The following is a 26,477-nucleotide window of genomic DNA, read 5'->3' on the forward strand; positions in this document are numbered from 1 at the left end:
CATTTACATAATATATCCATGGACTGGCATCTGTGGTACCCACATCTGCATAATTTATCTCTCTGTAGGGCCAGAGAGATGGGCAGTTTGCATGGCTCATTCATTATTCAGCTTCAGTTCAGATTCAGTGTAGTTTACACTCCCATCCAATTGGCAGGGACACCAGCAGAGGCCGGTGTCCACTTTGCATAATTTATTTCCACACCGAGACAAATTTGAAACTCACAGCTGCCTGGCTCACACCCCAATTGCCACAATCCTCCGTCTATCTCTCCCGCGTCCAGTGTCTTCACCAGCACCCCTGCCTGTCCTCATCTACCTTTACAACATTTGGTTAATTTATTTCCCACAAGTCTAAGACTGCTGCCTCTATTTGCATAATTTATTCATGGGCCTGGCCTAATTCGTACACCCACATGCATAATTTATTTGTGGTGCCCAAGACTCACTCATTCACGCTGTGCATGATCTGTTAACTGCTGTCACTTAATAGATTCTACTCTAGAAGTACCCAGATATAAAAGTGCTCTAGAGTTGGCATCAAAGTAGAGACTGCAGGGTTTATCTGGGCATGAGGCTTATGCCTGTCATCCCAACACTAGGAAAGCTGAGGCAGGAGGATTGTTGTAAGCTCAAGTTCAGCCTGGGTAGCACAGTGAGAATGTGGAGATGTCGGTGTAACTAAAGGGTGAAGTAAGTCCCTAGCGTCCATGAAGTCTTGGGTTCCATACCCAGCATAGGAAGAAACAAGAAAGAAAAGGAGAGGAGGAAACGGGAAAGGAGGGGAAAAGAAAGAAAGACTAGAGGATCAGAGCGTGGGAAAGCTTGCACCCAGATCACGACTAGAGCATTGAGCTTCCTAGCAGCCCTGGTGAAAAGGACAGCATCCTGGCTTAGGGTCCAGAACAGCCTATGTGTGTGTGAGGTGAAGGATTTCGTGTGAGTGTACACATGTGTGCCGGCACAGAGCTCAATGTCAGGGGGCTTCCTCAATTACTCTCCACATTATATGTTGAGTCAGGTACCCTCTCTGAACTTAGAGATTGGCTAGACTGTATAGCCCCTGAGCTCAGGGGTCCTGCCTCTACCTCCTCAGCATGGGGGTCAAAACCTCACCCAGTATATACAAACATACACACACACACACACACACACACATATATATAAGAGAGAGAGGAGAGAGAGCTGTAAGGAATTCTAGACACTGTGGGTGTTGTAGGGAGCAGCAGAGTGGAGGTGACATAGAAGCTGGCTTTGATGTAGAAGGTAGAAGGAAGATGGAGGACACCACAGCTCCAGATGGAGAAGAGGTCCAGATGGACTTTTTATTTATACTCAGGGAAGAAAATGAGGTGGGAGGGGCTGGGGGCTTTTGCTGATTAATGGAGAAACTCCATTAATGAACACACACACACAGAGAGGGAGAGAGAGAGAGAGAGGGAGAGAGAGAGAGAGAGGGAGATCCTTTTTCTGGACAGGCAAGATTGCTCAGTGGGTAGCGGTGCTGTGTAGCCAAGCCTAATGACCTGAGCAACTTCTAAAAGTTCGTCTCTGACTCCATGCCCCCTCCCACTTCATAACAGTAAATAAATAATGTTATAAAAAATGAAAAATCCTCTTTGTTTCTCAGACATTTTTGTAAGGAACTTGGGAGACCACCTCATCCGAAATACTCTTCCGTCTTTTCCTCTTTACTTTTAATGAGAAAGATGGCATTATGGGTATTTATGTGAAAGCCTTCTGAGTTGGAGAGATGGCTTAGCAGTGGGGAGTTGCTCACAACTTCCTGCAAGTCCAGTTTCAAGGGATTTGATGCCCTTTTCTGGCCTCCTTAGGCAACTGCACAGATGTGCTCTTTCCCTCTCTCTCAATTAAAAAAAATATTTTTTTGGTTTTCTGTTTTGTTTTTCAAGACAGGGTTTCTCTGTGCAGCCCTGGCTGTCCTGGAACTCACTCTGTAGACCAGGCTGGCCTTGAACTCAGAGATCCACCTGCCTCTGCTTCCCAAGTGCTGGGATTGAAGGCGTGCGCCACCACTGCCCAGTTTGTTGTTGTTGTTGTTTGTTTGTTTTGTTTTTCATATTGGAGATTGAAAAACATATGATAGGCAGGTGGTGCTGAGCCATTGTCCCTGCCCTTCAATGGTAGATTCTAGGCAAGCATTCTACCATGAAGCCGTTTGCGGGGAGATTTATTTATTTTTATTTTATGTGTATGAGTGTTTTACTGCATGTTTGTGCACCATGTATGCCTGCTGCCTGCAGAGACTAGAAGAGAATGCTGGATCCCTGGAACTGGAGTTTTGGGTAGTTGCAAACTGCCATGTGAGTGCTGGCAATTGAATCTCCTGGGTCCTCTGGAAGAACAGCCAGTGCTCTTAACCACTGAGCCGTCATCCCAGCTCCATCCATTTCTTTCTTAAAACCTAATGTATAGATAGACATTTTTGAGACAAGGCCTTACTATGTAGTCCTGGCCTGTCTTGAACTTGTAGAGATCAACCTGTCTCTGTCTCCCCAGAGCTAAAGGCATGCACCACCACACCTGACTAAACCCCTCTAAAGCTTGATATTTGTGTGGGGGTACATGGGTAGCCAGGTGGAAGGCAGAGGCTGACTTGAAAGAACCAGTTTTCTCCTTCTACTATGTGGGTCCTGGGAATTAGCCTCCAGGTGTCAGGCTTGGCAGCCTTTACCCCCGAGCTTTATTGTTTTTAAGATTTGTTTATTTTATGTATATGAGTACACTGTAGCTGTCTTCAGACACACCATAAGAGAGCATCATATTCTATTAGAGATGGTTGTGAGCCACCATGTGGTTGCTGGGAATTGAACTCAGGACCTCTGGAAGAGCAGTCAGTGCTCTTAACCACTGAGCCATCTGTCCAGCTGCCCCCCATCCCGAGCTTTTTTGTTTTGTTTGTTTGGTTGGTTTTTTGGTTTTTTGAGACAGGGTTTTTCTGAATAGCCCTGGCTGTCCTGGAACTCACTCTGTAGACCAGGCTGGCCTCGAACTCAGAAATCTGCCTGCCTCTGCCTCCCTAGTGCTGGGATCAAGGGCGTGCACCATCACTGCCTGGCTCACCCCGAGCTTTTTGAAAAAAGATTTCACCAAGTTTTCCAGGCTAGCCTAAGCCTCCCATGTTGCTACAATCACCAAAGTGTGCCAGATCATTTCACCTCTTAGGTGTTTCTCATGTGCCAGGAGCTGGTGGTGCTCTGTGCTGGGGACATGCATATCAGCTGCAGCTTAGAGGTGGCCCTCATTTACTAACCACAAGACCACTGGGTTTCCTCAGAGCTACCTGACATGGTGCAGTGTCTAAGGAATGAAAAATAAATGATAGCTGCAGATCTAGGGCTCCTGGAAATGAACTTCAGAGTCAGTCGTGCCCATGAGAGCCATTCAGACTCTGAGAAAGGAGAGGCTGGCTGGAGCTGTGGTCACCAGTGGTAGCATGGGGAGATGGAAAGATTGTCATGATCAGAGAACATGTGTTCAAGGTGAAGAGGAGGAAAGCAATGGAGGGGGAAGCTCAGGAAGAGACGCAGGCTCTGCCCCTGATAATCCAGGCCCACAAGTGGGGACATATGTCACTTGGTGGAGGTTAAGAATGTCTCCTTGTCTAGCACGTATGTAGCAAGGTGTAGTGCTCAGTGGGTAGAAGACCAGGAGTGAGATGGGCAAAGAGCACATGATGTTTGAAGAGGCACACTTACTGAGAGGGCAGAGGAGAAAAACTTTGAAGACTCTTCAAGGGAGAGAGCTGGGTTCTACAAAAAGATTTAAAAAAAAAAAAGGTGGGGGGACATAGAGACAAGGGAACCTAGGTAACAGGAACAAGTGGAAGGGGTCAGAAAGGGAAGATTAAAAGCACCAGCTAGGGTAAGGGGCGGAGAGAAGAGACAGTCAGAGAGGCAGAGATGAAGAGTTAGGCCATTAAAGCTAGCATGAGGTGGGGAAAGGAGAGGGGAAAGGAAGGAGGGAAGAGGAATAAATAATAGGGACACCGAAGAATGCATGAGTGGGTGAATAGGAAAACAGATGGATGGCTGTGTGAATGCTTTCATTGGTAGACAAGTGGATGTGTGGACAAAGGAAGGATACATAGGTAGATGGATGTGTGAGTTGATCGGGGATAGATAAATGATGGGTGTTTGGGTACAGGGAGGATGGGTGAGTTGGAGGATGGGTGGGTGGCTGGCTAGATGGAGGATGAGTGGGTGGGTGGATATATAGATACATGCTTATATTCATGGATGCATGAATGGGATAGGATGGATGGATGGATGGATGGGTGGATGGGTGGATGGAAAATAGACAATGGATGGTCTGTTAGTTAGAGTTTCTATTACTGTGAGAAAACACCATGACTAAAAGCAACTTGGGGGAGGAAAGCATTACTTAATCTACTGTCTTAGTTACCGTTCTGTTGCTATAAAGAGACACTTTGACCAAAGTAACTCTTATAAAAGAAAGCATTTAATTGGGGGCTTGCTTACAGTTTCAGAGGGTTATTCCATCATCATCGTGACAGGAAGCAGACAGACATGGTGCTGTAGCAGTAGCTGAGAGATTTACATCCTGATCCAAAGGCAGCTGAGAGAGAACGAGAGAAAGACCTCAGACCCCATCCCCAGTGACACACCTTCTCCAATGAGGCTACACATACTCTAACAAGGACACACCTTCTAATCTTACCAAACAGTTCCACTAACTGGGGACCAAACATTCAAACTTATGAGCCTGGGGGTGGGGCATTCTTGTTTAAACTACCACACTTACACTTCCAAGTCACAGTCTCTCATCTAAGGAAGTCGGGGAGGAACTCAGGCAGGAGCTGATTCAGAGGGCATAGAGGAGTGCTGCTTACCAACCCGCTTTTCCTGGCTTGCTCAGTTTGTTTTCATGTACACCTCAGGACCATCTACCCAGAGGTAGCACCCATACTGGGCTATGTCATCTCACATCAATTACTGATTAAGAAAATGCCTGAAAAGTGTGCTCATAGGCCAGTCTGGCTGGGAGTATCTTCTCAATTGAGATTTCCTCTTCCCAAAGGATGCTAGATTATGTCAAGTTGATATTAAACCAGCTAGCTCAGATAGGGTTGATGAATAGGTGAGTGGAAGTGGGGTGACACATGGATGGATGGATGGATGGATGGATGGATGGATGGATGGATAAGTAGATGGATGGATAGGTGGGTGGGTGGATGGATGAATGGACACATGGATGAATGAGATATGTGGATAGGTACATGACTCATGGATAGATAAATGGAGGATAGATGGATGGTGGATGGATGAGTGAGTATACACATGGATAGGTGGGATGGATGGATAGGTGGGTGGACACATGGATGGATGGATGGATGGGTGGGTGGGTGGACACAAATATAGAGAGAAGGTTGGATAGGTGGGTGGATGTGGGTGTTGGATGGATGGGTGGATATGTGGGTGGACACACAGATGGATGTGATAGATGGGTATGTGTGTCGAGAGATATAAGCATAGGAGAAGCAGAAGTGAACAGAGATGAGCAGGAGAACAGCGTGTAGAGCACTCACAGTCTGCTGCCTTCAGGTGTGGGAGGCACTGCTCACACTGATCTTCTTCCCGGTGTGTGTGGTGTTTGCCTGGATGGCGGACAAGCGACTGCTCTTCTACAAGTACGTGTACAAGCGCTACCGCACCGACCCTCGCAGTGGAATCATCATCGGGGCAGAGGGAGACCCACCCAAGAGCATCGAGCTGGACGGCACATTCGTGGGCACTGAGGTCCCTGGCGAGCTGGGCGCATTGGGCACAGGTCCTGCTGAGGCGCGTGAACTAGATGCCAGCCGGCGTGAGGTCATCCAGATCCTTAAGGACTTGAAGCAGAAGCACCCGGATAAGGACCTGGAGCAGCTGATGGGCATCGCCAAGTACTATGCACTGCTGCACCAGCAGAAGAGCCGCGCCTTCTACCGCATCCAGGCCACGCGGCTGATGACAGGTGCGGGCAATGTGCTGCGCAGACATGCTGCGGATGCTGCCCGCAGGCCGGGAGCCACCGATGGTGCCCCCGATGATGAGGACGATGGTGCCAGTCGCATCTTCTTTGAGCCCAGCCTCTATCACTGCCTGGAAAACTGCGGGTCAGTGCTGCTGTCCGTGGCTTGCCAGGGCGGTGAGGGCAACAGCACCTTCTACGTGGACTACCGTACCGAGGACGGTTCTGCAAAGGCAGGCTCCGATTATGAGTACAGGTGGGTACGTCCTGGTACAGGTCACTCTCGGCTTCACGTGGGTTCCAACTATGAGTAGGACCAAGATCCAGGTGGGTCCCAATCTAGGTGCCTCTTAGGCCCAGGTGGGTCCCAAGTACAGATGGGTCCTGGTTCTGGAGGTTCTCTGGCCCACATAGGTCCCAACTACAAGTGTGTCCCAGGTCCAGGTAGGTGTTAGTGTAGGTAGGTGGGCCATTGTCTAGATTGGTCCTGAGCAAAGGTGAGTCTAGGTTCAGGTGGTTCCTGGGCAGGTCACATGAGAAGAAGGGAGGGCTGAGCCTCAGGACTTCCTATAAAGTCTCTCTTCCTTTCTATATGCAGATCTGTAACATGAGTATATGAATGCATTCATTCATCATTCATTCATTCATGATCCAGTCATCATTCATTCCTTGACTTCCCTGAGCCACGTCCCAAGCCCTTTACTGGGGGATTCTAGGCAGAGTGTAACCACTGAGCCACACTCAAACTCCAATATGAAATATTTTGTTATTCAGAGGAAATGGCATCCCTGCTGCTTAAACACATTTATAGTGTTCCCTGTGGTAATGGAGCCACACCACATTGCTTCCCACCTTGCCCCAGTTGCCTGCAGTTCTTAGTGCACAGACAGACCTTTGTAATGTCTATAGTTTTATCAAGTTCTTGGCCACCTGGAAGAAGTGCTGGTTATATGTAATAATTTTCCTGCCTCTTAAATGTACCAGACACCATTCTGGGGAAGGCAAAGTTGCCTTTGAGATTTTCTCCTCAACATTCGCAAGTTATTTGTGCCTCTTATTTCTGGACCATGCTGGCTTTGTTTGTTTGTTTGTTTGTTTGTGTAGCCCTGGCTGTCCTAGAACTCAACCCTGTAAACCAGGCCTCAAACTCAGATCTGCCTGCCCTTTGCCTCCCAAGTGCTAGGATCAAAGGTGTGTGCTACTACTGCCTGGCATGCTATTTTATTTTATTTTATTTTATTTTATTTTATTTTAATTAATGAAATTTAGCAGAGTCAACCTGATGAATCTCCAGGGTGCTTGCATCTTCCAGGGTCCCCACCGCATGCTCTGGCATATCGCCCTCCTTCTCCTCCCATTGAACCCAAGAGCACACATGTCACTTGAATGCCACATCTCAATGACTTCCTTCATTCTGCATGTTTCTGAGACCTCCCATGAGTTTGCTATCCATGTTTCTGTCCTCTTCCACTTTCACATGTGTGGTTGAGTGGTGTGTCCATATGTGTGTATAGGCATGTTTGAACATGTGTCAGTACACACGTTCATGTGATGATGAAAACCATCCTTGATCTCTCTTCCACCTCATTGCTGAGGTAGGCTCTCCCATCACTCATGTGTGTAGATATTGCTAGTCTTCCTATCCAGCTTGCTCTAAGGATCCAGTCTCTACCCTCTGAGGCTGGAGGTAAACCTGGGCCACCATGTCCACTTGGCATTTATGTGGACTCTCCGGAGCTGAACTCGGGTTTTCACATTTGGGCAGTAAGCACTTTTGCCACTGGGCTGTCCCCTTAGCTTCCTTCGCATCTCCAGTGCATTTGAAGCTAGGGTCCTAGAACTATCTGCAATTTTGAGTTGGCCTCATATTTCCGCACACAGAGACTACGTTGTGTGTACTTTCTGCAGGAGGCCAAGGAAGGAAAACTGTATCCTTGGTGCACTTTAATGACTGCTCCTTTGTTGCTGGTGGGGGCCGGTCAGACTGTTTGATACAGATACTCCCACGCTTGGCTTTCCCTTAAGTTGGAATCTCGAATATCTTATTTTAGAATTTGTTTTTAGATCAAATCTCTGGTCATCCAGACTGCTCTTTTGGCACAGGGTGACCTTGACCTCCTCATCCCCCTGCCTCTCTTGAGTGTTGGGATAACAGGCATGCACCACTATACCTGTCGCATGCAGTGTTGGTGATGAAGCCCAGGACGTTGTGGCTGCTAGGCAAGCCCTTTACCAACCCAGCCACAACCCCAGCTTGTACACTTCTAGGGTTCTAACATTAATATGTAAATATCACTAGATAATTTGTTTTATTTTGCTGGAGACTGCTCCGGCTATATAGCCCAGGCAAGCCTCCAACTGGTAATCCTCCTGCCTCTGCTTCCCAAGTGCTAAGATTACAGCTGTGAGCCACCACATCCAGCCAAATTTCACGAGTGCTTCTGTATAAATTCCGTCCCCTCCTCAAGAGCAAATGGGGACCTGTTGCTATTAGCTCCCTTGTGCATCTGAGACTCTGAGGTTGGAGGTCATTCAGCCGGCTTACGGCCTGTTGGCTCACGTGACTAGGAGCCACCAAGGACAGTGTCTGTCAAGGCAAGGACTGCAGTAACAAGGAGCCCCTATCCCTCTATCCCTCTATTCTTAGTTCTACAGGACCCTGGGTTCCCTACGTCCCTCCCACCAAGCTGGGATTTTCCTGAACATCCTTTTATATAAAACTGAGCACAGTAGTGCTGGCTTCCACTTTCCAGTCCCAGAGCCCCAATCCAAGGATGCACTGAGCTCCTCATCTACAGGGTTCCGAACTCACTAACGTCTGAGTCTTACCCACAGAACACCTGTTTAGAATCCCCCCACCCCCGGGACTGGGGTGTGGCTGTGCCACCATGCACAGTGTTTAATGAGGGATTTTGTTTGTTTGTTTTATTTTTCTTTATATTTTAAGTTTCATTTTTTAATGATTTTTGTTGTTTTATTTTATGTGTATGAGTGAAGATCCCCCATAGCTAGAGGCACACAGTTGTGTGCCTCCCTCCCTGCATGAGTGTTGGGCTCCAGTCCAGGTGCTTTCCCTACACACAGGTCTGCACACCACTGTATGCTTGGCACCCACAGAAGCCATAAGAGGGCACCAGGCCTCCTAATACTAGAGTTATAAATGGTTTTGAGCATCTGTGTGTGTGTGTGTGCATGTGTGTGTGTGTACATGTGGTGTGTGTGTGTGTGTGTGTATGTGTGTGTGCATGTGTGGTGTGTGTGTGTATGTGTCTGTATGTGTGTATGTGTGCATGTGTGTGTGTGTGTGTGTGTGTGTGTGTTTATGTAGTATGCTCCAGTCCTTTGGAAGAGTAGCCAGCGCCCTTAACCACTGATCCAGTCCCCAGATTACATTTATTTGTAGTTGTATATATGCCTAGTGTGTGCATGCATGAAGGTCAGGGGACAAGTCATGGGTGGAGTCAATACTTTCCTTGCACCTTGAGAATCTCAGAAATCAAGCTCAGGTCATCAAGATTGGTGGCAATTACTTCTACCCATTGGACTATCTTATCCAGCCCTGATCTATCTATCTATCTATCTATCTATCTATCTATCTATCTATCTATCTATCTATCTGCCTATCTATCTTAAATCAGAAGAAAGACAAGGTCTATTCCAAAGTCCCTAAAAAAAAAATCCCTGCTACTCAACCCAGCACCGCCCACAGCCCCTAGAGCCTGTTACAAAAGCAGAATCTAAAAGCCGAGGGGTTTTGCTTTGCACCAAACTCCCACTTCAGCAGATACTAAGGGAACCTGAAGGCTGAGGACAATAAGGCCTATCTTCAGTATTGGAGAGATGGCTCAAAGGTTAAGGGCACTGGCTGCTCTTCCAAAAGGCCTGGATCAGAGCCCCAACACTCATGCAGGGAGGTACACAACTGTGTGCCTTCAGCTACTAGGGATCTTCTGGTCTAGGCAGGCACTGCACACACATGCACATAATAGGGATGGCCCCCTCTGGTTCTCGTCTGCAGCGAGGGCACGCTGGTGTTCAAGCCCGGGGAGACGCAGAAGGACCTGCGCATCGGGATCATCGACGACGACATCTTCGAGGAGGATGAGCACTTCTTCGTGAGGCTGCTGAACCTGCGTGTGGGCGATGCTCAGGGCATGTTCGAGCCCGACGGCGGTGGGCGGCCCAAGGGGCGGCTGGTGGCGCCGCTGCTGGCCACTGTCACCATCCTGGACGACGACCACGCGGGCATCTTCTCCTTCCAGGACCGCCTGCTGCATGTGAGCGAGTGCATGGGCACTGTGGATGTGCGCGTGGTTCGCAGCTCGGGCGCCCGTGGCACTGTACGCCTCCCCTACCGCACAGTGGACGGCACGGCCCGTGGCGGTGGTGTACATTACGAGGATGCTTGTGGAGAGCTGGAGTTCGGCGATGATGAGACCATGTAAGCACGGGTGGGAGAGAGGCGGAGCCTGAGAAGGGGCCGAGGTGGGCCTGAGGAACCAGCCCTAGCTGAGAGTGGGGTGGGGTGGGGTTAGGGTAAAGCTGACCTGAAGAACAGGCCTAAACCTGGCGGTGGTGGCTCATGCCATTAATCCCAGCACTCAGGAGGCAGATGCAGGCGGATCTCTGTGAGCCTGGTCTACAGAGCGAGTTCCAGGACAGCCTGGGCTACAAAGAGAAACCCTGCCCCCCCCCCAAACAAGCAAACAAACAAACAAGAATAACCCTAGCAGGCGATAGAGTGGGGCCAGGGTGAAAGGGGCTGCTAAGGAAGGGTCTTAGCTGGGAGTGGGTGGAGCCTGAAGAATGATTTGGCTGGGGATTGGAGAGAGCAGAGCGTGAGAAATAGTTTTTGGTGGAGATGGGCAGGGCCAAGATGAGTGGGGTCTGAGAAATGGCCTTGGCTGAAGGAAGGGACAGAGCTAAGGCAGGCTGGATCTGACAAATGGCCCTGGTTGAATGAAAAGATGGGGATGTGGCTGGATGTGTCACCAGAGTTCCAGGTCCTGTGAAATGGACTTAACTAGGAGGTTGTGAGGAGCTGTAGAGATGGGGTGGGGGCTTGGGAATTCTCGGGGCAGGGTGGCTAGGGGCAAGAGGGGAGGGGGGAGCATGCAGAGAAAGAGAATCTGACTGGGTCAAGCTTAGGTTTAAAGAGACAGGATAGGATCTTGACAGTGGGAGGAGCCATGCAGAGACAAAGTTTGAAGGGCCCAAAGGGTGGTGAGGCTTAAGAAAGGATCATGGCCAATCTATGGATGGGAGGAGACCGGGTTGAGGAGACTGGGTGGGACTTTAGGAAGGAGAAGGACTTGAATGGGGCCCAAGGTGAAAAATGGAATTTGACTGGGAAGATGGGAGAGGAGTCTGAGAATGGGTGGGGCCTGGGTGGTCTTTGGTTGAAAGAGTCAGTTGGGATGTGGAAACAAGGAGGGGAGTCTCAGGTGGAGGAGGGGCTTTAGAAAGGAGCGTTTGTAGGTGGCCATGGCCCAGCCAACCTAGAGAAAAGTTGCTTGGCTGAGTAGAAGTCGTGGTCGAGTGGTGGGTGAGGCCTTATGTGTGGGAGAAGTCTAAAATGTGAGAATTGTGAGATACTGGAGGAACTGGGAAACAGTGGGAGACCCAGGGAGCTGAGAAGAGAAACAGAACTTGGGAGACATGGGGCATGGATTCCTGAAGACTGGACTCTCACACGTAGGTCCTGTAGATGTGCAGACGGACAGGGCATTGCAAACCCTGGGCCCTGGGCTCGAGTCCCTGGAGAGTCACCTCCCCCGCGCCTGCTGAGCGCAACCAGCGCTGCTCCTCCGCTCCCACCGCCCCCGCAGCGGCTGGCTCCCTCCTCATACCACCCACGCGCTCCCTCCAGCCGTGGGGCTTCTGCCTTGCCATCAGCGGGCCGATGATGGTTTTCCGTCCCTGTATCTCTGACCTCCCAGGCTATATCTCTCTGGAATCTGGACTCAGTCCTCAGTCTTTCTTTCTGCATCGGGTTATGCTTTAAATCAGAAGCCCTAAGCTGCTCTCCATATTTCTCTCTTTGGGATGAGCAGGTGGACTGGTGGCGGTTGCTTGGAGTGGAGCCCTATCATCATCCCTAGCCAAATTCTAGAGACAGAGGGTATGGCAGAGTTGTCTTTTTATGGTTCTTGTCCTTCTGATCGTCTAACTTGCTCCCTTCTTGCTGCTGCAATTCTGTGGGACTTTCCTCCCCCACGAGGCTTCCCCAGCCTGGGACACCCTCTGTCCTCCCCCATCTCCCGCCTCCGCCCAAGCTTCCAGCTGTGGCTTCAGGAGACAAGAGAACAGGAGGCTAATTAGCGTTTAGGGAAACACATCCTTCCTCTGACGGGCAGGCGCTAATTAGAGGAGCTCTGAAGCAACCAGGCTGGGGTGGAGGCCTGGGCAGGATCAACACAGAGACTGGAGGAATCAGAGACTTAATGGAGATAGCCAAAGGCAAAACAGAGAGACGCAAAGAAAAGGAAGCAAAGGAGAAAAAAAGGAGCAGAAAATAGGAAAAGATTCAGACCCAGGGAACCCGGGGTCATTGAGAAATAAAGGGAAAGGAGAAGGTAAAGAGACTGGAGTCTTAGGGGTAGAATAGAATTTTCAGAAACCTGGGAGGAAAGCTATTTTCTAAGATCTCAGGTCAGTCCTCTCCTTGTCTAGCTCTAGTCTCTCACTGTCCTTTCAGTTGGGATTCTCCTAGGCTGCCTGTCAGAGCACTGATTGGCATGCCCGTCACCAAGCTTTGACTACTGTGTTAGCGGCTTATGGGCTGTCTAAGAGAGTGCATGACAAAGTGTATGCCACTGTGTCAGTGTGTCACTGTGTCTGTTTGTGAATCTGAGGAGCCCGGTGTGTCTTGGGAGACGCTCCTCATCCGACCCGCAGTCCCAGATGAGGTCTTTCAGCACCGCGGACAGCGCCCGCCCCACTCCAGAGGCCCGTCGGCATACTATTTTGAAACTCAATTGGACATGGTCTTGGTTGCCCGTAATTTCAGCAGATGAGACTGGAGACTGGAGGGTTGCTACGAGTTGAAGGCCAGCCTTGGCTACAGTGTGGAAACTTGCTTAACAGAAAGAGCGAATGTAGCCCTGGTGGTAGAGTGTTTAGCATGCCTGAAGCCCTGGGATTCATTCCCAGTGCCATCACATCAGTGGGGCATTGTAACCTACATCTTTAGTCCCAGCATTTGGGAGGTGAAGAGAGGAGGATCAGGTGTTCAAGTTCGCCCTATCTACACATCAATTCTGAGTTTTCATTTCTTTATCGGTGTTTGCATGGTGTGCGTGGACTACAGCCCAAATGTAGAGACAAGAGGACAACTTGACTGAGTCCCTTTTCTCTTTCCACCTTCTACATGGGTTCTATGGATCAAATTTCGGTCACCGAGCTTCCAAGGCAAGTGCCCTCACTCACTGAGCCACACTGCCAGGCCTTCACATGGAGTCTGAGGCCAGCCTGGGCTACATGGGACCCTGTTTCTTCTTTAAAGATTTATTTATTTATTTATTTATTTTGTTTGTTTGTTTGTTTAATGTATGTGAGTATACTGTAGCTGTACAGATGATTGTGAGCCCTCATGTAGTTGTTGGAAATTGAATTTTTAGGACCTCTACTCGCTCCAGTCAGCCCCGCTAGCTCTGACCCAAAGATTTATTTATTATTATACATAAGTACACTGTAGTTGTCTTCAGATGTGCCCGAAGAGGGCATCAGATCTCATTACTGGTGGTTGTGAGCCACCATGTGGTTGCTGGATTTTGAACTCAGGACCTTCGGAAGAGCAGTAAGTGCTCTTACCTGCTGAGCCACCTCGCCAACCCAGGGGACCCTGTTTCAAGTAAATAATTTTAAACCCAAAGTGTGGAGGTGGGTGTCTGTCCTTACATGACCATGTCTCTGTGTGCTGTGTAAGTTCACCTGCTGAGACATGGTGATTGAATTATTGCCTGATTAGAAGTCTTCTGCATGACTGTGTTAACTTTATTTCATTTGGGAGCCCCTGAGAGACAAAGACAAAGAGGAAAGAACACAGATGGAAAAGGGCAGACAGGAAAGAGACAAAGGCAGGGAGATACAGAGCCGCAGAGAAAGGCAGGGAGATGATGGTGGTCAGAGAGGCTGACATGCAAAGAGAGACACGTGGTGGGGGAGTGTACACAGACAGCCAGTGGTATAAAGAGAGGAATCTAAGCCTGGAGTGATAACACATGCCTGACACCCCAGATTTTAGAAGCAGAGGCAGGGGGTAGTGAATTTCAAGGCAGTATGGGCTACCTAGTGAGTTCTAGACCAGCCTGGGCTAAATAGTAACACACTGTCTCACAGAAACAAAAAGTAATTTAATAACAAAAGAGCAAGGTCCATGGAGGAGCATTAAAAGGGTCTCACAGGGTGACAGTGTCTGTCTCAGGCTGTGCTGGGGGTGTCTCTCAAACGAACAGGCATCTGTTCCCTGAGATCATGCGCTGCAGGGGGATGGCTGTGCATGTGGGCGGGTGACTGGTGGAGCTTCCTCTATTGGTGACTGCGTGGGTGGGGTGTTTGTGTGGCTGGGATCTGGGGCCAGGCCTTATGGGGCTGGCTACATACACTGTTCCTCTAGCCAAGAGTTGCTGGCACCCAATCTGTGAACATTCCTTGGTGTGAGGCTTGGAGATTGCAAGGAGGGGTAGGAGGTACGTGGGTTCAGTGCCTTAAGGGGACAGGTAACATTGGACTATTCCTTGCCTCACCCTGGTTACCACGGGAACAGAGATGCTGGAAAAAAACTGGGCACATTAGGCTGATCTTCCAAATGTGGTCAGAATGGAGGGTGGGAAGCTGCAGGTATTTTGTACTGTTAGACTTAAATGTTTCCTTCCTTGCTTCCTTCCTTCTTTCCTTCTTCTCTGTAACTCAGGCTGAACTTGATCTTATGGTAACACCCTTGCCTCAGCCTCTCAAGTAGTTGGGATTTCAAACCCAATGTTTTTTTTTTTTTCTTAATGTGTACATGTGTGTGCTCATATGTGTGGAGGGCAGAGAGCAATCTCACACGTCATCCTCAGAGGCACTGTTCACTTCTTTTGAAACAGATTCCATTGGTCTTGAGCTCATCAATTAGACTAGGCTGGATGGCCTATCTCTATCCCACCCCCACCCCCCCAGACATGACACCCTGCCGAGATGGGGATGGAACTCCAGTCCTCATGGTTTCATGACAAGCTCTTTATTACCTGAGCCGTCATCCCAGCTGCTTCCAGAACCCAGACATGTTGACTCTTTGGGGTTAGGGTTGTTTCCAACAAGTGGGGACAAAATCATGACCCTGAAGGAGTGGCTGTCTAAACTCCCCCAGCGGCCAGTGACATCATTCTAAGGCAGCTGTGTGGGAGGGACTTACGTTTTCCTCTGCACTGCCTCCCCCACCCCAGGAAAACTCTTCAGGTCAAGATAGTGGATGATGAAGAGTATGAGAAGAAGGACAACTTCTTCATTGAGCTGGGCCAGCCCCAGTGGCTTAAGCGAGGCATCTCAGGTGAGGGGTGAAGAGGTGGCTATGGGAAAAAGCAGGGGGTCTAGGGTTGGGGGCCCCGGGGGGCTCATGAGCCTGAGCTTTGAGGAGAAGCGACTCTCTCATTGTGTCCCTGTCTCTGTCTCTCCCCAGCTCTGCTACTCAACCAAGGTGAGTGAAGGGACCTCTGGGTGTGGAGGGGAGGAGCCATTGCAGCCTCAGGGCTGGGCTTGGGGCAGGTTGGAGGTGAGAGATGGGTAAAGACTGGAGCCAGCTGGGACTGGGATGGGGTTGTGGCATTCAAGGTGGCAAGTATAATCAAAGATTGCAGAAACTGAGTTGTAAAACCAGATCTGAGTTTGTGGCGTGTATGAATCCGGTGTGGCATTGGTTAGGACTGTCACAGGGTAGCTTTGGGGAATGAGATCCATCTTCCCGCTGGGCCAAGACAAGAATTGAAATAGAGGCTGCAGTCCAGGATTAAGGTGGGGTTAAATTAGAACTGGAGTCGCTGTTTATGCTAAAACTGAGGTGGAACAGATGGTTCAGCTGGTAAAAGCACTGGCTGCTCTTCCAGGAGCCTCAAGTTCAGTTCCATCACCCACCCTGAGTTGCTTACAGCCATGTGTAACTCCATGTATCTGACATACCCTTCTGGCCTCCTCAGACACCTGCATACCTGCACACACACACACACACACACACACACACACACACACACACACGCACACTAAATTTTAAAATGGAAGTTGGAATTTGAAGATTTTGAGTTAGAAGTGGGGTCAGGAAGGCTGAGGCCCTCTCAGTCAGTGGCTTGCCTGTCGAGTGGTTTCGTCCCAGCACTGTGGCGGTGCAGGCCTGCAATCCCTGCATCTGGGGGATGAAAGGGATGGATTCAGAAGCTCAAGGTCATCCTCAGCTACATAGAGAGTTTGAGTCTAGCCTGAGCTACCAGAAAGAAAAAAGACAGACTTAGTAGCCCATGCCTTTAATCCAAGCACTTGGGAGGGAGGCAGAGGCAGAGAGGCAGAAAGAGAGGTAGAGAGGCAGAGAGAGAGGCAGAGAGGCAGAGAGAGAGGCAGAGAGGCAGAGAGAGAGGCAGAGAGAGGCAGAGAGAGGAGAGGCACAGAGGCAGAGGCAGAGGCAGGGGGTGAGGCAGAGGCAGAGGGGCAGAGAGGCAGAGAGAGGAGAGGCAGAGAGGCAGAGGCAGAGGCAGAGGCAGAGGCAGAGGCAGAGGCATAGATCTCTGTGAGTTGGAAGCTAGCCTGGTCTAAATAGTTTGAGGTCAACCAGAGATATATAGAGGCCCTGTCTCAAAACAGCCACTGCATCAAGGAGGGGGAAAAAAGGAAATGATACCAAGTTGGCTGTCGGAGTTGAGGTAGGAGCTTGGATATAGTGACAGTTTAGAAGCAAGATCTGCACTGTAGCATACAGTCAGGACTTGCCTGAGACTAAGATGTTTTGAGAGGTCCTGTAAGCTGATGTAACAAAAGGGTCTAACAATGCCTATTTGTTACCCAAAAAAGTAGCAAGTGATTGCTTCAGTACTTTATTTGTTGTTAGTCAAAGCTTGTGAGTCTTCCTTTGATGCAGGTAATTTTCTTTTCTTTTCTCCCCCCCCCCCGGCCCTCCCCCAGACAGGGTTTCTCTGTGTAGCCCTGGCTCTCCTGGAACTCACTCTGTAGACCAGGCTGCCCTCAAATACTCAGAGATCTGCCTGCCTCTGCCTCCGAGTGCTGGGATTAAGGGCGTGCATGCGCCACCACTGCCCGGCGTGATTTTCTTTCCTTGTGTGACATTTCCATACTGTGCCTTCACCTGCTATTGAGCTGTTTGATGTTGTCTCTACTGCCTGTGGGCAACTGGGCAAGAACATTTCCAGACCCACAAGGGAGACCCTGAAGGGGATCACCACTCCATCACTTCTTCCACAATGCTGTTGCCTCTGATTCAGTCACATGGCAGTACCCAGCTGCAAGAAATGCTGGGGGTGGGGGGGTATAGTCCAGATATTTGCTCTCAGACTTGGGTGAACTGGTAGTTGTCTCTGCCACATAGCCAAGTTTTGTTGCTAGTGATATCCAGGAGTGGAATTGGAAGTGAGGCCTAGGGCTGGATGCAGGGTGCATGACATTAGAGTGGCATTTGGGATTATATGAGGTAGGTACCCATCGATGTACAAAATACAAAGCAGACAAGCTAGCAATGCATCGCCTGAGGCCACACACCCTCTGACATATGAACCCAGAGTGTGCTCCTAGAATTTCATGGGCCGAGGGAGCAGGTGGTTAGAGGGAGCTGGACGAGTCCACCAATGTCCCAGACAGAAGAGAGTGTTACTGGCCCTGTTAGGCCTGACCTCCTGAGCATCTAACCTCCATCCCTCATGCTGCAGGGAATGGAGACAAGAAGATAACTGCAGAGCAGGAGGAGGCCCAGAGGATAGCAGAGATGGGCAAGCCAGTTCTTGGGGAGAACAATCGCCTCGAGGTCATCATCGAGGAGTCTTATGACTTTAAGGTGACTTTCCCGGGCCTTCCCTCCCCTGAAGCCTGTCCTGAGCTATGTTGGGTGGGTAGGTGGAGACATGAGATTCAGAAAAGCAATGCAAATCTCAAAGGTGGGGACCACCGAGGGGTCCAGCTTCAGCACTGTGGAATGCACATGGTTACCTTCCTGGACAGGGCATGTAGAGACAGCCCCACAGCCCCCAGCCACACCACCCTGGGATGCTGTAAAACTAATTGCTCCCTTCACCCTCTCTTTCCTAGAACACGGTGGATAAACTCATAAAGAAAACGAACCTGGCCTTGGTGATTGGGACTCACTCATGGAGGGAGCAGTTTATAGAGGCAGTTACCGTAAGCGCAGGTAAGTTAAGAGGACAGGGTGAGAGTGAAGGGGGGTAATGAAGAGACAGAGATACAAAGGGACACACAAAGGGACACGGAGTGGGGTTGGTGAAGAAGCAGATGGGGAGCGGTTGTCGGGCAGAGAATGAACATCCCATCTCTTTGCGGAGAGCCAGAAAGGGAGAGGCAGGTGGAAACAGAAAGGAGAGAGTTGACACTGCAGTGGTCCCAGCTGCTGGGAGACTGGATGAAGGCTCAGCTTCGCCTTCCACACAAGGTAGGTGGGGGACCAGCCCCGACTTTACCGTAGTAGCATCAAGAAGTTAGAGGATAGATAAGTGAAATAGCAGTGGGTCTACATACACACACACACACCCCTACACCCATCCCTCCTCGGTTGCCATGGACACAATCACCAGGGCACCTGACTCCCACCTGCTTGTGGGCCTCACCCTTCTTAGTTCTCCCGCGGATCTAAGGCGCCCTCATGTGGCCAGAAGTACAATGGCCGCTGAATCCACGGATTCTATCTTGGAAATTTACACGGGGCCCTTTGTGTCACAGATAGGTAAACTGAGGCTCAGATAGAGGAAAGGGCTGCCCCAAATCTCTCAAACAGTTTATGAGCTCTGAAGCTGCAATTCAGGACTCCCTCTCATACATAGTACCAAGTTTCCTTCTGGGAGGCCTCAACTGGAGAGGCTAATATGCCAGGAATGATGGTTAAAGAAAATGTTAGGCAGAGATGACTCAGCAGGTAAAGGTGACTGCTGCCAAGCCTGATGATCCAAGTTGGATTCCTGGGACTCATGTAGTAGGAGAGAACGGGCTCCTGCAGTTTTCCTTTGATTTACACACACACACACACACACACACACACTCTCTCTCTCTCTCTCTCTCTCTCTCTCTCTCTCTCTCTCCCTCCCTCCCTCTCTCTCTCTCTCTCAAAACAAATAAATGTAAAAAATAAAAAGAAGCATTGGGTGAAGTTCAAAGTTAGGGCTGTGAAGATATGAGATCAGCATAGAGATGCCAGTGTGGTTGGCACAGCCCTCTGAAGCCACAATTTTTAATGTGTCTGAGGGAGACGCTGTTTGTGTGGGAGACCAGATGAAGAAATGGCTGAGGCAGCTCTGGCCCTGGCCCTGGCCCTGGCCCTAGCCCTGTAGAGTTCACTACACAGGGGAAAAGACAGACATGTCACAAAATAGTGACAACCCCAGAGACAACAGACATAGGAAGAGCGACCCCAAGAGCCCACATGAAGCTTCAGGCCTGGCCTGGAAGTAAGGGTAGGTGTTTGGAAGGAGCACCAAGGATGGAAGTCTGGGTATTTGGAGGAAGCATCAAGGATGGAAGTCTGGGTATTTGGAGGAAGCATCAAGGATGGAAGTCTGAGTGTTTGGAGGGAGCACTGAGGACAGAAGTGTTGGTTTTTGGATGGAGCACTACAGACAGAAGTCTGGGTGTTTGGAGGGAGCACCAAGGATACAAGTCTAATGTTTGGAGATGGTGATTAACTTGGGGTATGAGAAAGGGGTTGGTCATGATGCTAGAGAGCAGCCGAGTAGGGATGCTAGGGCAGTAGTGAGCCATAGTGGAGTCTGGAGCAGAGAAGGAAAAGTCTAAGTGAGGCAGTCTGTCCCTGTCTGCACTGGCCTCAGCTGTCTCAGTACAGTTCAGGTACGACAAGTCTATCTATCTGTCTGTCTGTCTGTCTGTCTATCTATCTATCTATCTATCTATCTAGACAAGGTCTCGTTATGTAGTTCTGGTTAGCTTGGAACAGCCCATGTAGACCAGCCTCAAACTCACAGGTATCCTCCTGCCCCTGCTTCCCAAGTACTGAGACTAAACACATGCCCAGCATGCCTGAGTCTGGCTCCTCTTTTGCCTTCTTATTTTGCCTCCTATTTTGCCCTCATCATTGCAGAGTAGCCCCTGCACCTCAAAGTGTCAAAGTGTCAAGTCCACAGTCCTAGTAGGAACAAAGTAGAAAGTAGGTGGAGCCAGAAAGGCTGGGGTGTGTCTGCTGAGTTTTCCATTTTTGTTTCTGATTTCCATTTTACTTGTGGTTGGAGCTAAAAGTTTGGTCTTGCAGAACTAAGAAACCACAAGGCACACTTGGATACGTACAGAGTCAAGGTTTTATTTCTTCAGCTAGCCAGCGGTTAAGTAATAAGTTAGAAAAGAGAGAGCAAGCTGGATGTTGTGCTTGGAGTCCTACAGTGGGGGCAGGGTCACGCTCTTCCTCCACTGCTGCAAGGGTTCTCCTGTTTCTTAGAGAGAAAACTTGGGGATTTATAATCGCAAATCCTGGCAAGTGGCTTCAGGATTTGGCAGCTGGCTTAGCCTCGCCTTGTCTTCCTGCCTGCTGGCCGCTGGCCACCTTCCTTACCAGCACCCTTCCAGCTATACTAGTTGGCACCCGAGAGCCTGCTCTGTTTCACACTCATCACCTCCTGCTTATCAACTCAGGATGAGGGTCCCAGATACTTCTAGGCTCTCAAATCACGCAAACGTCTGGGTACCAAAAGCCAATCTGGTCACAGTAAAGGACAGGATGGGACTCTTTGCAAAGCTCAGAATATAAACACATGCAGGGTGCCTGTACCGAGGGAGCTAGAACATTTCAGAATCTCTCCTTTTGTCTTATTGCCAGAGAAGCAGAGAAGGAGAGAGTGACCCACTGTTGCAAGGGATCATGGGAAACTATGTATTTTAGCATTACTAGAAGCAGGGGAATTCTGGGAGAGTGGGTTTTTTTGTTTTGTTTTGTTTTGTTTTGTTTTGTTTTGTTTTGGTTTGGTTTGGTTTGGTTTGGTTTGGTTTGGTTTGGTTTGGTTTTTCGAGACAGGGTTTCTCTGTATAGCCCTGGCTGTCCTGGAACTCACTCTGTAGACCAGGCTGGCCTTGAACTCATAAATCCGCCTGCCTCTCTGCCTCCTGAGTGCTGGGATTAGAGGCGTGCGCCACCACACCCTGCGAGAGTGCATATTTTTATCTGAGGACATGGCTGTTGCTAACCTCAAGGAATTCTGGGAGCTTAGCTAATTTTAGCTGGGTGTTTGTCTCTATCTTGTTCCTGGAGACTCTGGGAAAGCCAGTTGTGTTAAGGCGACTGTGAAATCTTGGTGTGCATTTGGTCCATGATGCTAAGGATGGAACTCAGACCCTTTCACATTGTAGGCAGGCAGTCTACCTCTGAGCCAGAGCCCCAGGCCACTGCAGTGATTATTTCTAGCTGTACAGATGGCTGTCGGTGGTTTTGAGGACTTTTGAGGAAATGACTATTTTTAGCTCAAGACATGGTCATCTCTAGTGGTCAGGGTTTGTGAGACACCGAGTGCTTTTAGAAAGGGATTTATGGCCTCCTCTAGCTTTGAGGGGTTCTGGGAAAGTAAATGGATTTATCTATGCTCAACACTCTTTTGTCTGCAAGGGATGCTGGGGAAGTTAGTAAATTGACCTGGACCCAACACTCCCTTAGCAAGGAATTCTGGGAAAGTAAGTATATTTACTTTTCTCCAACATTGTCAGCTGCAAAAGATTCTGGGAAACCAAATTTTCTTAAGCTCAATATTTATTTTTTTAGCTGTAAATCTGAGAAGGCAAATGAGCTTCCCTCAGCCCAATACTCTTAGCTGCTAGGAATTTGGGGAAATTACATTTACCTGGGCCCAACACTCTCTTAGCTGCAAGGGATTCTGAGAAAATAAATATATTCATCTCAGACCAACATTTTCTTAGCTGCAAGGCATGCTGGGAAAGCAGTTCATGTGGAACTGTCTGGAAGCCTAACACAATGGAGCTGTGTAAGCAAGGAAGTCTGAGGCATGATGTGTGCCCCAGCTGGGTCATGTGCCCACAGGGGACGAGGAGGAGGATGAGGATGGACCTCGTGAGGAGCGGCTGCCGTCCTGCTTTGACTACGTGATGCACTTCCTGACGGTATTCTGGAAAGTTCTATTCGCCTGCGTTCCACCCACGGAGTACTGCAATGGCTGGGCCTGCTTTGGTGTCTGCATCCTGGTCATTGGTGTGCTCACTGCCCTCATCGGAGACCTGGCCTCACACTTTGGGTGCACCGTGGGCCTCAAGGACTCAGTCAACGCCGTGGTCTTCGTAGCCCTGGGCACCTCCATCCCTGGTAACACCTCGTGAGGCTGCTTTGTAGAAAACCATGCCAGGGTCAGGGAGGGGCCCTGTGGGTATAGTGTGCTGGCTGTCCCCACCCCAGAGCGGCCAGGGAAGGGGTCACAGGGGACTAACGTGGCAGGAAATGGTAAAAAGCAGTCACAGACTCTCTAGGAAGAAGGGGAGGCCCCTCGGGGGTTGGAAATGGTCTCAGTGTTCCTGAAAAACCTCACAAAACCCGTTGTGTGTGGGGAGCTCCATAGAGACAGGCCCTGCCCAGGTGATGTCATAGTTTCGTGTGGTGGATGGCGGAACCCTCTCAGAGGTGCATGGACATAGATCAGAGAGCAGCTTCAAGGCATTCTTATTCCACTATGTGGGTTTTAGGGATCAGACTCAGGTCATCATGCCTTGTGGCAAGTGCCTTTACCTGCTGAGACATCTTACCAGTTCAATGCCCAGCCTTTTATATAGACACTGGGATCCAAACTAGGATCCTTATGCTATGCTTACACCCAGGGAGCCATCTCACCTTTTGTTTTGTTTTGTTTTGTTTTGTTTTGTTTTGTTTTGTTTTGTTTTGTTTTGTTTTGTTTTGTTTTGTTTTGTTATAGAGGGTCTCAGGTAGTCCAGGCTGGTCTAGAACTCATTATATAGAAGAACCTGGCCTCGAACTCCTGACCATCTTGCCTCCACCTCCAAGTGTTTGGATTATAGGCATATACCACCACACTTTTTTTGTTTTAGTTTTGTTTTGTTTATTGTTTTTTGTTTTGAGATAGGGTCTCAATTTGTAGTCTTGGTTGCCCTGGAATCAACTATGTAGCCCAGGCTGGCCCCATACTCATGGTGATCCTCTTTCTTCAGCCTCCCAAGTGCTAGGAGTGCAGGTATGCATACCACCCTGGCTAAATCGACTCAGATGAGAGTAGAGAGCAGACAGTATAATGGTGAACATGCACCAGAAACAGGGCAGTGCCTTGTGTCCTGTAGGGAGGCTGAGGCCATGATTGTCTGGACCCCAGCAAACCTCTTGGGAAGGATAGTACATTTGGAACAAAATGCCATCATCAACAGGAAGCGCACATGTGGGGACCCATTGCTGTTTCCTTACGGGGTGTGATGGGACGAGGGCTGGGCAGCAGCAGCTCCTCCAAAGTTAAAAAGTGAGCCCCTAGACGAGAGCTCAATGCCAGCTTTACAGAAAGCAAGCTTGATGCCATTGAGAGTAGGCGGTGGAGCCTACTGGTTGCACAAAAGTCCCAAAGAAGTGTTCCACAGACAGTGAAGCTTACTGCATGAAGACCGATCCCAAAGGAAGTAGGCAATGGTCTGGGGACGTCACGCAGCCTCTCACACCGCACCCCCCCCCCTCCGTCTTGTCCCTGTAGACACGTTCGCCAGCAAGGTGGCCGCGCTGCAGGACCAGTGTGCCGACGCGTCCATCGGTAACGTGACCGGCTCCAATGCGGTGAACGTGTTCCTGGGCCTGGGTGTGGCCTGGTCGGTGGCAGCGGTATACTGGGCGGTGCAGGGTCGCCCCTTCGAGGTGCGTGCAGGCACGCTGGCCTTCTCGGTCACGCTGTTCACCGTCTTCGCCTTCGTGTGCATCGCAGTGCTGTTGTACCGGCGCCGGCCGCAGATTGGCGGCGAGCTGGGCGGCCCGCGGGGACCCAAGCTGGCCACCACCGCTCTCTTCCTGGGCCTCTGGTTCCTCTACATTCTCTTCTCCAGCCTGGAGGCTTACTGCCACATCCGGGGCTTCTAGGGCCCTAGCCACCGCCCTGAGGGTGGGGACTTGGTGGCATTTGCTCTTGGACCCACCAGTCTCTCTACCCAGACTCAGCCTGGGCGCTCCCTAGGCTCTTCCTCCTCAGCCTTCTTCCTGGGATCAGCCTCCCTTTCCCCCTGGAATCCCATCCTTTGCCCTCCCTTCTCAGCTGCATCCCCTTCAGCCCATCCTTTGTGAGGTAAACCCGAGTCCCCTGGCCAGACACTACTTCTCGGTCTTTCTGGGCACCGAGCCTGATTCTGTCTTCTCGTGTCCCTCCCTCAAGCCACGAACTTCCACCTGTGCGCCCAGGTCTTAGAACATCTCCCTAGGTACCTCAGAGGGAGGCTGTGCCATCCCAGGACGCCATCCATCTCTGCCCTTAACCACCCCAACCCTCAGGGAGCTCCCTTGCAGTCCCCAGGGAAAGGAATAGGGGTTTGTGCGGGGAGCAGGGAGAAAGGCACGCACCTTCCCTGATTTATCCACTCAGAGGCTTGGAGATGGAGGAGGGACGTTTGGAGTATCTGTCCCCCAGGCTTAGCCAGAGGAGGCACATCTTGAACCCACTACTTCTGACATTCCAGCGCCCTACTCACCCTCCACTACCTCTGAGAGCCTAGCCACGCCTTGGAGGGAGGAGCCTGTGTGTGTATATAGTGTGTTTGGGGAGGGGGGACACGGGAGGGTGCATGTCTTGGGGAAAGGGGCGTTGACAGACTTTCCCTTCTGAGAGGGCAGCAGGACTCACTCAGCCTGAGAACCAGCTTAGTGGATGAGACTGAGACTCAAAGGGAGCCCACCTGACCTCCCCTGACAGTATTCTAGAAGGGTTAACGAAAGTACTCTAGTCTAGAAGGTTTATTTTGCTCTCAGTGCCAGCCAATCTGGGCAGGACCCTCGAAGAGGAGACCGAGGGTCCCAGAGGACCAATGCTACAAGCCAGCAAATGCTGCCACATCTCTGCCTGTTGGGGGGCGGGGGTGGAGGGGAGGGTGGGAGGGGGGCTGGGTGGGCATTTTTAACTTTGCAGGCCATACATCTGTTGGTAGGCCACCTGCATTTTCTTACTGTTGATGTCTCCTGCCCCAAAAAAGACATCCTTGGGGAACGGGGAGTGCTGCCCACTCCTTGCGACCTTAGGTGACCCTGCCACCCTCACAGCCTTCTGCTTTCCCTAAGTTATTATTTTTGCATTTTCTTGTCCATTTGTGCATCAGACCCATTACCCACGGCCCTTCTCACCCCTTGCTCATCAGCATCACTTGATGTCCCTTCTCTGTGGTTTCTGTAAAAAACTGCCATAAAACTTTGAAATTCTGCCTGAACAGTCCTCCCGTGGGAAGTTGGGGTGCAGGAGGAAAGGGATGGTAGCAGCTCCGACATCTAGACCACAGGAAACAGACCCGGCAGCCTTTGCATTAGAGTTGGCCAGACAGCAGGACACCAGCATACGCTAACCACATTCAATGTTACCAGAGCCTCCACCAGCCACAACCATAACTAAAAGCCATAGGCTTCTGGTACCACGCCTTACCCATTAGCCAAGAGCATCTACTAGTTTCACCCCTGCCCATTAGCCATTGGTTTCTAGTACTGATGTTCCACCCATCAATCATGAGCCTCCACTAGCCACGCCCCTGCCAAGCAGCCATAGGTTTCTAGTACCATGCCCCACCCATCAACCAAGAACCTAGCCCTGGTTGCCACGCCCCTCACAGTCCTGAGCTTCTGCTGGCCACACCCCACTCACCAGCCACAAATGGTTCCTCTTCATAGGATATTGTGGGATTGCAAAAGAGAAGGACTCTAATTTGCCTGAGCCAGAGGGAGCTGAGGTTGATGAAGTTTCCTAAATAAAATAGGTCACTTTCTCAGAATCATGCATGGAACAGGAGGTGTGTGTGTGTGTGTGTGTGTGTGTGTGTGTGTGTGTGTGTGTGTGTGTGTGTGTGTGTGTGTGTTTTCATAAGGGTGGATTATTCTAGGGAATGAGTACAAAGTTAATGTGTACAGACGTGTGAGGCAGTGGCTTTTTCAGAGTGGGACAAAGGATGAGCAGAAACGAAAGACGCGCTTCCTGCATGGAGTGGGGAGCAGAGAGACCTTCAGAGGACCAAGTGTAAAAGCCGGTAATAGCCACACAAGGAGGCTTAAGATTTAAGAGCAAAGGGCTGCTTCAGAAGAAATTTAGAAGGAGCAGGCCAGCAGA

At 50.1% G+C, this 26,477-nt stretch overlaps 1 protein-coding gene across 4 annotated transcripts in view; it reads left to right on the top strand.

Moving 5' to 3' along the window:
- The window catches only part of Slc8a2 (solute carrier family 8 (sodium/calcium exchanger), member 2), a 33,472-nt gene extending 7,327 nt beyond the window's left edge, over window positions 1-26,145 (top strand). The window contains exons 3-10 of one of the 4 annotated variants that reach the window (NM_148946.3): window positions 5,586-6,250; window positions 10,013-10,435; window positions 15,423-15,526; window positions 15,656-15,673; window positions 17,901-18,025; window positions 18,277-18,376; window positions 22,229-22,507; window positions 23,886-25,593. In NM_148946.3, the coding sequence (NP_683748.1) occupies window positions 5,586-6,250; window positions 10,013-10,435; window positions 15,423-15,526; window positions 15,656-15,673; window positions 17,901-18,025; window positions 18,277-18,376; window positions 22,229-22,507; window positions 23,886-24,262 (2,091 nt within the window). In that variant the 3' untranslated portion in view covers window positions 24,263-25,593. The other 3 variants (XM_006539471.4, XM_006539472.4, NM_001347561.1) reach the window with 3 other exon arrangements.
- The last annotated feature ends 332 nt before the right edge of the window (window positions 26,146-26,477 follow it).

This window comes from Mus musculus, chromosome 7 (assembly GCF_000001635.26).
Source record: "Mus musculus strain C57BL/6J chromosome 7, GRCm38.p6 C57BL/6J".
Lineage (NCBI taxonomy): Eukaryota > Metazoa > Chordata > Mammalia > Rodentia > Muridae > Mus > Mus musculus.